Source organism: Salmo salar, chromosome 28 (genome assembly GCF_965601325.2).
Source record: "Salmo salar chromosome 28, fSalSal1, whole genome shotgun sequence".
Taxonomy (NCBI): Eukaryota; Metazoa; Chordata; class Actinopteri; order Salmoniformes; family Salmonidae; genus Salmo; species Salmo salar.
This window is the reverse complement of record NC_138318.1, coordinates 34,196,204-34,209,559: the sequence shown is the minus strand read 5'-3', so window position 1 is coordinate 34,209,559 and position 13,356 is coordinate 34,196,204. Positions and strand designations below refer to the sequence as shown.

Below are 13,356 nucleotides of genomic sequence, written 5' to 3'. Positions count from 1 at the left end.
TGTGACGCTGACTTGACTGCCGGTTATTGGAGGGAAACGATTTCCTCAACATCAATGCCATAGTAAAACGCTGTTTTTGTATATAAATATGAACTTGATAGAACTAAAAATGCATGCATTGTCTAACATAATGTCCTAGGAGTGTCATCTGATGGAGATTGTAAAAGGTTAGTGTATCATTTTAGCTGGTTTTATGGTTTTGGTGACCCTGTCTTTGACTTGACAAAACATTACACACAACTCTTGTAAATGTACTGTCCTAACATACTCTAAATTTATGCTTTCGCCGTAAAACCTTTTTGAAATCGTAAAACGTGGTTAGATTAAGGAGATGTTTATCTTTCAAATGGTGTAACATAGTTGTATTTTTGAAAAATTTGAATTTTGACATTTATTTGGATTCAAATTTGCCGCTCTTGAAATGCACCTGCTGTTGATGGAGTGCACCACAGGTGGCACGCTAGCGTCCCACCTAGCCCCAAGAGGTTAAATAAAAGTAAAACTAAATGCATGCTCTTCAACCGATCGCTGCCTGCACCTGCCCGCCCGTCCAGCATCACTACTCTGGACGGTTCTGACTTAGAATATGTAGACAACTACAAATACCTAGGTGTCTGGTTAGACTGTAAACTCTCCTTCCAGACTCACATCAAACATCTCCAATCCAAAGTTAAATCTAGAATTGGCTTCCTGTTTTGCAACAAAGCATCTTTCACTCATGCTGCCAAACATACCCTCGTAAAACTGATCATCCTACCCATCCTCGACGATGTCATTTACAAAATAGCCTCCAATACCCTACTCAATAAATTGGATGCAGTCTATCACAGTGCCATCCGTTTTGTCACCAAAGCTCCATATACTACCCACCACTGCGACCTGTACGCTCTCGTTGGCTGGCCCTCGCTTCATACGCGTCACCGAACCCACTTGCTCCAGGTCATCTACAAGACCCTGCTAGGTAAAGTCTCCCCTTATCTCAGTTCCCACCTGTAGCACGCGCTCCAGCAGGTATATCTCTGGTCACCCCCAAAGCCAATTCCTCCTTCGGCCGCCTCTCCTTCCAGTTCTCTCCTGCCAATGACTGGAATAAACTACAAAAATCTCTAAAACTGGAAACACTCATCTCCCTCACTAGCTTTAAGCACCAGCTGTCAGAGCAGCTCACAGATTACTGCACCTGTACATAGCCCATCTATAATTTAGCCCAAACAACTACCTCTTCTCCTACTGTATTTATTTTGCTCCTTTGCACCCCATTATTTCTACTTTGCACTTTCTTCCACTGCAAATCTACCATTCCAGTGTTTTACTTGCTATATTGTATTTACTTCGCCACCATGGCCTTTGCCTTTACCTCCCTTATCTCACCTCATTTGCTCACTTTGTATATAGACTTATTTTTCTACTATATTATTGACTGTATGTTTGTTTTACTCCATGTGTAACTGTGTTGCATGTGTCAAACTGCTTTGCTTTATCTTGGCCAGGTCGCAATTGTAAATGAGAACTTGTTCTCAACTTGCCTACCTGGTTAAATAAAGGTGAAATAAAAATAAATAAAATATGTACAAAAGTATGTGGACACCCCTTCAAATTAGTGGATTCTACCATTTCAGCCACACCTGTTGCTGACAGGTGTATATATATATAAAAATAAAATAAAAAGGATCACAGAGCCATGCAATAGCCATACAAACATTGGCATTAGAATGGCCTTACTGAAGAGCTTAGTGACATTCAACGTGGCACCGTCATAGGATGCCACCTTTCCAACAAGTCAGTTCGTAAAAGTTCTGCACTGCTAGAGCTGTCCCGGTCAACTGTAAGTGCTGATGTTGTGGTGAAGTGGAAACGTTTAGGAGCAACAACAGCTCAGCTGCGAAGTGGTAGGCCACACAAGCTCGCCGAGTGCTGAAGCATCTGTCCTCGGTTGCAACACTCACTACCGAGTTCCAAACTGCTTCATGCTTTACGTTGGGAACCACACATGCCGAGATCATCCGTTCACCTACTCTGCATCTCACACAGACACGGAGGTTGGAACCAAAAATCTCAAATTTGCACTCAGACCAAAGGACAGATTTCCACCGGTCCAATGACCATTGCTCATGTTTCTTGTCCCAAGAAAGTCATCTTATTATTGGTGTCCTTTAGTAGTGGTTTCTTTGAAGCAATTAGACCATGAAGGCCTGATTCACACAGTTGATGTTGAGATGTGTCTGTTACTTGAACTCTGTAAAGTATTTATTTGGGCTACAATTTCTGAGGCTGGTAGCTCTAATGAATGTATACTCTGCAGCAGAAGTAACTCTGGGTCTCCCTTTCCTGTGGTGGTCTTCAGAGCCATCTCTTAGCTTATTTCAGCTGTTCTTGCCATAATACGGACTTGATATTTTACCAAATAGGGCCATCTTCCGTATACCACCCCTACCTTGTAACAACACAACTGTGTCTCAAACGCTTTAAGGAAAGAAATTCCACAAATTAATTTAACAAGGCACACTTGTTAATTGAAATGCATTCCAGGTGACTACCTCATGAAGCTGGTTGAGAGAATACCAAGAGTGTGCAAAGCTGTCAAAGGCAAAGGGTGGCTACTTTGAAGAATCTCAAATATATTTTGATTTGTTTAACCCTTTTTTGGTTACTACATGATTTCATGTGTGCTATTTCATAAAATAGATGTCTTCACTATTATTCTACAATGTAGAAAATAGTAAAAATAAAGAAAAATCTCAAATGAGTAGGTGTGTCCAAAATTGACAGGTACTGTATGTTTTGACTATGACAGTTTACAAATTGTAGCTAACACCAAGTAACTTAGTCTCCTCAACTTCTTCAACAGCCACACCATTCATTCAGAGTCAGCCGAGGTCTAGAACTTAGGGAATGATTTGTACAAAATACAGTGATCTTAGTTTTAGATATGTTCAGGACCAGTTAATTACTGGCCAACCACTCCATTAGGCCTAGGCTAATGTACTGTAGGCTTATAAAATGTGCCCATTTGGGAATATGATAGTATTTCTGATTGTCTTAAGTCACCACCACTAATGAGCTGTGGAGCATCTCAAAGTAATTTTTCACTTCAAAACAGCAAGTAAACAAAAAGTATATTTTTACAGCCATTAAGAGTGACAATAGTTATTTGAAAAATCTTTCCACCCCTCTGCCTTTCGATAACCACTCCTCGTGAAAGGGAAAAGAAATGTCATGCTCTGATCCGGTGGAAACATCATAAGAAGTAATCAGGTAGACCTATATTATCCCTTTGCGCAAACAGCCTGCAGCTGTGTCCGGAGATCGCTAGCATGGGAAACTGAGGGGCCAGAATATTTGATAGAATTTTGATTAATAGCCTGAACCAGATTACAGTGAGAAGCTGGGCATTCCTTATCTATCCTTGTATTGCAACTGCTGTATCAAAGGAATTATCTAAGTCAGTCTCAGACATGGTTAATATATGAATGTTATCTGATGTTAGGAAGTTATTGATTTCATGAACCTTATTTCTAAGGCTACATATATTAATACGGGCCATTTTCAGCCCTTTCCTGGTTAGCTTATCAGAGATAGACATAATATGGAAAAGAGCAAACAAAGCAAGAGACAAAAAACATTTACCAGTCCGTTAAATGAATTAGAGTGTGTAAGTGTGTGTGTGTGTGGTGCTGGGGTTGAAGCTACGAAACTCATAGGCTTAGCTCCCTCATCCCTTCCAGGCTTTTGAGTACGAGGGTGGACAATGAGCCTTTCATTGTGGATGTAAGCAATGTCCCCACTCGCTCTGGCAGCTTAAAACGGCTGTGATAATTTATTTGCTCTACTGCTGCACAGGATAGTCCTCGTTGAGGAAGACGTACGTTCCTCTCAAGTTGTCGTCTCTTTCCTGAACAGCTACCTTGTCATTGAACCTCAGGAACTTGACAACTATTGGCATGGGCCTGTCACCTGTGCCGGTGGTGAGTTTTCAGTCCAGTGGGCGCGCTCCACCTCAAATCTTCCTGTGGTCCATCTTCAGTTTCTCAGAGATCATTTCCCTCAGACTCCATCCAGATCTCATGTGGAGATTCTGCAATTCCGTCCACAACAATGTTGTTCTGCCTTGATTATCCCTTGAGATAAATGATCGAGAAATCAGATTATCATGGCTTCACATACAGAACTGATGTCCTCTCAATGATTTACAGATTGCTGTCATCTTGCATTTCTCCTGTTTGGACTCATCGAGTTGACCCTGGGACAACTGCAAACTGTTCTTCAGGTCTTGGACCTCACTGGTCAGGTCGTCCATTATTTTATTAGTTGAAGCTATTTTATTGTAACAACTGCTTTTGAACTATATTTGTTCTTTTAAAAACATCCTTCACCTGTAATAGCGAGAAACCACTGTCCTCAATGGTACACCCACTGGCTTCGCCATGGTAGCAACGTAGGCTACGCTGTTACTCCTTACAGTACAGGACCGGGCAGGTCACAGGGAAGATGGATCAGCAGGAATCAAGACATCCACAAGCCCGGGACAATCCATGGTCCCAGCCACAAGGGCTAACCACATCACAGGTTGAGTTCAAGCCCTCAAGAAAATCCTGCTAGCTTGATAGGCAGCTAGGTTAGTTGCTAGGTTAGTTGCTACGCCAAGCTGCTCCTCAGACCTTTGGTCGGCAGGATCCCTGGATAGACTGCAGCGGTCCCAGCAACTGATGCCAACCACGTCGCAAGAGCCAAACTCAAAAAAAGTTAGCTAGCTAGTGACCAAACATTTAATGGAACACTTTTTTTCAGAGACTTTCAAAACAACAAACCGAGCGCTCCCATAGTGTACAGTCAGAGTAGCCATTTCGCCGTGCATGTACAATTTTCCCTAAGCATTACCATCCTGTGTTATTGACAGATGCAGGCATACTGTAGAACGATAAAAACTTTCCTCCAGTGTGGATGCTCGCCCACGTTTTATAGTTAAGCTATGTATAATTTGCAGAGATGTGTAGAATACTAAAAACCTGTACTTAAGTAATAGTACTGCTACTTAGATTGTAATTTACTCAGGTAAACGTAGCCTTCTTAAGAAACTACTGAAGTAGGACAAAAAAAAAAAAAAAACAAAAAAAAAAGCATCCGGTATAAAACTACTTAAGTACTCATAACAAATGTAGATGTTATCTGCAATAGTATCGATTAATATAAAACATTTTTTGGGGGCGTGACAAGGTTGTCATCTGATAGATTTATAATATTATAAATGTAACTGAAGTGATCTGATAAAATGTAACGTCGCAAAAAGTAAGTTACTTCCTTCAGAAATTACTTGAGTAAAAGTGATCCGGAAAATGCGGACCAGAGGCTCCGTACTGGAGGGTGTGACGCAATTGTGGAGCCGCCGGTCGTCTGCCGAGGCCAAATCAAGCTCTGTAAGGCGATGCCGTGCACCTCCCAAATGTTATAACAATGTGGATGGCTCCATATAGCTCTGCATTGACATGATGGGTTGACGGTAGGTGGGGGCGGTACGTCAAGTAGAAAACACAAACTCCATCCCTTGACAAGGAAGTACAACCATTAGAATACAAGTACAGCCCATAGAGTAAATAAGAAATTCAAAGGGCAGTGAGTGGGCCTGATTCAAACCCATGCCAACTCTGGCATATGTGTGCCGGGGTCAGCGGCTATAAACGCTGGACCACACAGGCCACTGAGAAAACCAATCATTCATTGGGCATATTGCTTGCCTTAAACATACAGTACCAGTCAACATTTTGGACATACCTAACCATATGCCCAGTGGACCTACAGTTTAAATGATTGTGTAGCCTACAAACATTGCTTCCAGCCGTCTCCTGGTAGCGATTCTATATATGAATTCAAATCCTCCTGTTGCAGGACGAAAAGGGTCAAATGAAGAGCCGACATCTGTACCCGACAACACCCAACACTACTCGCATGGTGGGCTGTGCAAAGAATACAGACTTAACCAACCACACACACACTTTGTTCTGGCAGGTGTAAAACAGCCTGAGGATGCAGTTTACACATTGCCTATAGCCACTAGTAATACCACTGTGATGTAACTGAGACTAAAATTGCATCCAAAATGATGCCCTATTCCCTATATAGTGCACTACTTTTGACCAATTCCCATGGGGCTTTGGTCAGAAGTAGCCTGAGGGACTCATCCGGAGTTAAATTTTGGTGCTCTATCGATCTCTGAACAGTCAGTCTGAATCTGCAATCCTATAGGTCATTTGTGGCTTTAAAAATGAGAAGCGTTGTACAAAAAAATAACAAATTAAAATTAAAAACAGCGATAGGATCGTCTAACAAATCAGACCAATCGGAGTATGAAAGTTGATACTGTCATGTAAGCCGGCGATGGCCCAAACCCATCGGTTTCTGGGACCAATCAGAACGATCAAAATGTGTTCGCATTTCAGAAGTCGTCGTGGAGGGAGCAAAATCCAGACTCATCGTGGAGAAGAAACATTGATGGGCATGGTGTTTGGCCGGAGCCATGTGGATAGGTAGCCAGGCAACAAAATTAGTGCACGATTTTTAATAACATTTTTACTAGGCAAGTCAGTTAAGAACAAATTCTTATTTACAATGATGGCCTACCAGGGAACAGTGGGTTAACTAGCTTGTTCAGGGACAGAACGACAGATTTTTACCTTGTCAGCTCTGGGATTTGATCCAGCAACCTTTTGGTTACTGGCCCAATGCTCTAACCACTAGGCTACCTGCGCCCCCACTATGTAATGAATAGGGTTCCATTCGCGACACAACCCGAGACTGTTTCTTACTCTAATAGAATAAATCAGTATATTTGTATAATATACAGTGCATTCTGAAAGTATTCAGACCCCTTGATTTTTTCCCCACATTTTGTTATGTTACAGCCTTACTTTAAAATGGATGAAATCGTTTCCTCCCCTCATCAATCTAAACACAATACCCCATTTTCAGGTCTCTCAGAGATGTTCGATCGGGTTCAAGTCCGGGCTCTGGCTGGGCCGCTCAAGGACATTCAGGGGCTTGTACTGAAGCCACTCCTGCCTTGTCTTGGCTGTGTGCTTAGGGTCGTCATCCTGTTGGAAGGTGAACCGTCGCCCCAGTCGGAGGTCCCGAGTGCTCTGGAGCAGGTTTTCGTCAAGGATCTCTCTGTACTTTGCGCCGTTCATCTTTCCCTCAAGCCGGACTAGTTTCCTAGTCCCTGCCGCTGAAAAACATCCCCACAGTATGATGCCGCCACCACAATGCTTCACCGTAGGGATGGTGCCAGGTTTCCTCCAGACGTGACGCTGGACATTCAGGCTAAAGAGTTTCTCATTGTCTGAGAGTCCATTTGGCAAACTCCAAGCGGGCTGTCATTTGCAATTTACTGAGTGGCGGCTTCCGTCTGGCCACTCTACCATAAAGGCCTGATTGGTGGTGCTGCAGAGATGGTTGTTCTTCTGGAAGGTTCTCCCATCTCCACAGAGGAACTCTAGACCTCTGTCAGGGTGACCGTCGTGTTCTTGGTCACCTCCCTGACCAAATCCCTTCTCCCCCTGATTGCTCAGTTTGGCCGGGCGGCCAGCTCTAGGAAGAGTCTTGGTGGTTCCTAACTTCTTCCATTTAAGAATGATGGAGGCCACTGTGTTCTTGGGGACCTTCAATGCTGCAGAAATGTTTTGGTACCCTTCCCCAGATCTGTGCCTCGAAACAATCCTGTCTCGGAGCTCTATGGACAATTCCTTCGACCTCATGGCTTGGTTTTCAGTACCTTATACAGACAGGTGTGTGCCTTTCCAAATCATGTCCAATCAATTGAATTTACCACAGGTGGATTCCAGGCAATTTGTAGAAACATCTCAAGGGTGATCAATGGAAACAGGATGCACCTGAGCTCAATTGAGTCTCAAAGCAAAGGGTCTGAATACTTATGTAAATTAGGCATCTTTTTTTGCAAACATTTCTAAAAACCTGTTTTCGCTTTGTCTTTATGGGGTGTTGTGTGTGTAGATGAATCCATTTTAGAATAAGGTTGTATACTTTCCGAATGCACTGTAAAAAAACTGATATGCATAAAATATACCCGTGATTGATTGTGATTATCTTTCATATTCAGATGTTTGCTTTCATCAGATCTGGTGATGTATTTCAGCATACCTCGCTGAGATGGAGCGGGCAAATAGCACTATTGAAATGATAGCAATTATCTCAACACAAGGCCAAAATGCATTTAACAGATCATCTGCGGCAAATGGAAAAATCTAATTAAATGGATAAACTCTCCCGTGGATTACCAATTGAGCAAACTAGCCAGGATGATTAAGCTTTGACATACCCACAAAATGTTGAAGTGTGTGTGTGTGTGTGTGTGTGTGTGTGTGTGTGTGTGTGTGTGTAGGACAGCAGAGGTTGTGATGGTTGGTCACAGCAGATTCACACACACGTGTGAGTCACAGCACAATGTTGCAGACGGTGTCTTGTATTCTTGGAATCTGAGCGAGCTTGGAGATTACGCAGTCAGCAAGCAGCTGCCAGGCAATAGCAATGTCTTCAGAGAGACTGCACCGCACCACACTGCCAGAGTGGCTGCAAGTACACCCCTTTCTCAGGAGGTAACAGAGAAAATCAACTCCCATGTCTACCTCTTAAACATCACCCCCCTCAGCTCACAAACAGAGTGATGTTCACACCTTGCCTTGATGAAATAAATCATTTTGTTAATACTGTACCATCTGATGGCATCCAGCTATCCTCCTCCTCCTCAGTAACATACCAGTCTCTATGGTTGTATGGTATCAGATGGAAGCTGGTGCCTCAGGGCCTCGTCTGGTCCGGTCTTTGAAAATATTACTCAGAAAACCAGGTGTTTTAATTGACATATGCTTACTTTGATTTTGACCTTTACGCCAATTAAGAAGAGTAAGGAGTTGATATGACTATTTCCATACTGCCATAATCAGTTTAATACAGAATTATTTGTGTGCATGAGAACATACTCAGAGACTCACTGAGGCAAACACCACTCTACATGCCTAAGAGCCGCATGCACACACACACACAGAGCCCCCGCCAGTCAGCATCAGTCGCCCCACAATAGGCCCCCAGCCGTGGGTCAGATTACCAGCTCGGCTGCTACTCTCCATCTCTCCATCTCTCCCCCTCTGCATCGCTCCACCACTCCCTCTCTCCTCTCCTCTCCTCTCCCCTCCCCTCCCTCTGCTGGGCTCTGTAATGATGCAACCTGCTGGTCAGGAAAATATCTCCACACTGACTGACTGACCCTGTCATTCTACATATTCATAGTGTAGCGATCCTCACTATATGAACCCTACAATTCCCACCAAGTAAATGAACTCTATTGGTGCAATGTGTAGGGTGTTTGCCTTTCATGCCAGCGACATGGGTTTGCTTCCCTTTCGCTATAATATCATCACTTCCAGTGGCCTTCCCATCAGCAATGCTCTCTCATTAGACTAGCACCTGTTCATCCTCTCCCTGGTCAGTCGTTAAGGACCCCCCCCCACCATCTTCCACGGGTCGGTCGTTAAGGACCCCCCCCCCCACCATCTTCCACGGGTCGGTCGTTAAGGACCCCCCACCACCATCTTCCACGGGTCGGTCGTTAAGGACCCCCCCCCACCATCTTCCACGGGTCGGTCGTTAAGGACCCCCCCCCACCATCTTCCACGGGTCATTAAGGACCCCCCCCCACCATCTTCCACGGGTCATTAAGGACCCCCAACATCTTCCACGGGTCATTAAGGACTCCCAACATCTTCCACGGGTCTCAGCATCAGGCTGCTCTACCACCACTGATCCTTGAAAGTCGACCTAGAGGGGTATGTGGAGGGTTGGGTTTAGGTGTTAGAAATTAAGCTCAGAGGGAGAATACGTATGAGTGTACAGCTCAGGGCTGTCTGTGATAGTGGCTGGCCATGATAGGGTCAAGTATAGACCACTCAGATCATAGCAGTCACTAGGCTCTGGTTACGATATGGACCTGCTTTCACAGGTTATTCAAACTCTTGTACCTCTGCACATTTCTCTTCCCTTCCTGAAATCTAGCCTGTTTGGATGGCACAACCAGTCAGTTCCAAATGGAATCCTATTACCTCTATAGTGCACTACATTCTACCAAAGCCCTATGCCAAAGTAGTGCACTATAAAAAAAAAAGGGAATAGGGTGCCATTTGGGACACTGACAACATATCACAGTGCAGTGAAACTGAAGAGTAGCACCTCCACCCTTGGCTCTGCTAAAGCAGGGCTTTGTTGTGGAAATAGCAGGAGGGAAGGACCTGCAGAAATGCTTTAGACTACAGGGCAGTTTCAACACGTTTGGGACGGTCCCTTATTCCCTCAATCAACTCCTCTAGCTTGGTGAAAGTAGGACGGAAAGAGGTAGAGAATGATATATATATATTTTTTTTTTTTAATCGGTCCAATATCGCCATAGTTCAGAATCTCTAACAAGCGGTGCTTGACTTGGACTAAAATGGGTGTGGACACTCATTTTGTGTGGTAGTACCGTTTATATTTAGGTGCAGGAACTCAATACTTTTGAGCTAATATTCTATAAGAGGTGCAGGAACGCCTCAGCTCAGGTGAACTTCTGCCCAAGTAAAGCAATGCTAACAAGCCACCTTGCTAAGATAACAGAGGGTGGCAGGTAGCCTAGCAGTGAAGAGCATTGGGCCAGTAACCAAAAGGTCACTGGTTGGAATTATTGAGCCAATTAGGTGAAAAAAATCTGTCAATTTAACCCTAATTGCAAAAATGATTTAAATGTAAAAAATAAAAAATAAAAAAAAACATCACTGCTATTCTGAGTCTTATTATATTTGCTTAGTTAGACAAGTGCTTCTCCACTGAAACAAACAACCCCCTCACAGGGTAATTACAGAGAGTGCCACCCATCCCTCTCTCAACACAGGAGACTTCTACAACTCCACTAACAGATGTCTCCCAACGCCTATGTGAGAGCTGTTCGTTTGTTTTAATATAAAACTTTCATATATATCTCATTTTAAGCACTACACAGCCTATAGACTGCAACATGTGAATAGACGTTGATACAAAAGAGGACTGGACAGTCGAAATTCAGGTGAGGTACCAGACAGTGGGCAGGTGTAGTCTACTTCTAAAACCATTTAGCTCAACTGGTTACAGCGAAAAATCCTCCCGTGGTCTGACAGAACTCCTTAAGCCAATGTGTCATGACATGCAATTTGAGCTGTCTCCCTCTACCTCCATGCAAACTGTCACTTTGATACGTCCCCTAATTCAAATTAAACTTGGACTGGGGAATTTTGTATTTTTTTGTCCCCTGTGAGTCTATGGCTGTTGCCGTTACTGCACGCAGTGTCCCTCACTGCAGAGGAGAAAAAAAACTCTACATTTAGAGCAGTGATGAGACCTATAGATGGGGTGCGATTGTAAATTCCCCCGGTACACCATAGAAGCCAAAGTCGTTATCAATGTTCATTAAATAGGATATTGTATTTATTCTAATTGAATAGAGAGTAGGCTTATCTTAACCCCTGCGTAAAACAAAGTTCGAAACGAATCCAACAGCAACCACGTTATCAGATCTCATCAGCTGACGAGGCTCCACTCATCAAGCCACTTAATCAAAACAATAATCAATGTATTCATTATGGAAGCTGGAGTGAATGGACAGCTGTCTGCTTCTTACCTTATAGACATTCTCCGTTATACGGTGTACTTCGTCAGTCCGAGACATCGTGGAACCTTCTTCAGCCAAAACCATAGACCAGATTTCCTTTAGTGACGGGAGCTTTTCGAAGAAATACTACGAAGGCGAAACAAGAGTAGGTGGAAGGAACCGTAGTAAGAAACAATTATTACAGAGGGAGGGGACGCGCGTAATACGAGACTCCCGGAATCACCGCTTTTATAAGAAACTTTTCAACGGCGCCCACGCAGTCTGGAGGCTACACCACCCGCTGACAGAGAACGCAGGCATCCTGATCATAGCTGCTTGCCATTTTAAAGGGATCCGCCTCCTCTCTCGAACACTGCCCACACCACTGCCTCTGCTCTGCGTACAAAATCATTCATAATACCCGCGTGGCTGAATGACTACAGTACAGCCATGCACACATCTCTATACCCAACAATACGATTTCAACAGATTGTGATCTAAGTAAATGAACACATTTTATGAAGCGAACACATTTTAGGCAAAACAAATAACGTAAACAGATAACGTATGGTATAAATAATGGACGTAGAACCGAGTGTATTTATCGAACATTGTAAAAAACATTACAATTGAATAGCTAGCTACCTGTTACAGTTGTGCATTGCTATCCATGTATGCACAGGCTTAGTGGCTGGAATGTAGTAGTGTGTGTGTCGGTCTAGGACGGCGTCACCTTGCTCGTACAGTATGCTACAATATGTGATGTAGGAACAGGGGAATCCTCCACAACTCATTCAGCAAGTCACGATCTGCACTACAAGAGCCTGTTGGAAAATCTCTAAAATGGCAAGGCTTTATTCTTTATTGGGGACGTGGACAATAACCGATTTCTATGCTGCTACTGTCTCCAATTTTCCAGAAGCGTATTAGCATTATAATAACGCAGGAGGAAAAGTACAGTACCTTATAGTGTTGAGAGACACAGGTCACTTAACCCCCCTGCCTGACCACTCCACAGAGTTAACTGGGATTAACTTGCTCTTTTGACAACTCTCCTTCATTAAAATGAGCTCATAATTCAACTTCATAACCCAGCAGTAAAAATCAATCTGAAAACCTGAATTAAGTTTTGTTAAAGGGCATTTCTCAACATTGCCATTGATTTGCTTGTGTGATGAACAATCTCGTTGGCCCTCACACAGGTGGTTTCCATAATTAAACAATTCAACAATGAGACTGCTTCCTAATTCAGTTGAGACAGCCGGTGAGGATAAATAAATGAGGACCATGTAGGAGGAATCAATCATTATCTGTCCCTAGTGACATGTAGCGTAGCAGGAACGGAAGGTAACAACAGCCACTAGAACACTGCTGGGGTGATCGAGGCTAGTCATTAAAGCAATGATACACTAATACTAAATATTAAAGCAATAAGGCACTAATACTAAATATTAAAGCAATAAGGCACTAATACTAAATATTAAAGCAATAAGGCACTAATACTAAATAGTAAAGCAATAAGGCACTAATACTAAATATTAAAGCAATAAGGCACTAATACTAAATAGTAAAGCAATAAGGCACTAATATAGGCCAGGGGGCGTGATACATTCTGGTTTTAGCACTGCGTCATAGGGAAAGGCATTAAAGCAAGCAATTAAGTATTCCCCTCAGCTCTGGTTAGGCCTATGAGGAGGCTT

The 13,356-nt window shown here is 43.3% G+C and overlaps 1 protein-coding gene across 3 annotated transcripts in view; it reads right to left on the bottom strand.

Annotated features, from left to right (window-relative positions):
- Positions 1 to 12,029, bottom strand: part of LOC106589900 (BAR/IMD domain-containing adapter protein 2) — a 140,524-nt gene extending 128,495 nt beyond the window's left edge. For 2 of the 3 annotated variants that reach the window (XM_082970577.1, XM_082970579.1), the window contains exon 1: positions 11,687 to 12,029. In XM_082970577.1, coding sequence (XP_082826703.1) covers positions 11,687 to 11,761 — 75 coding nt within the window. In that variant the 5' untranslated portion in view covers positions 11,762 to 12,029. The remainder of the gene's footprint in view (positions 1 to 11,686) is intronic. The other variant, XM_082970578.1, reaches the window with a different exon arrangement.
- Positions 12,030 to 13,356: the final 1,327 nt, after the last annotated feature.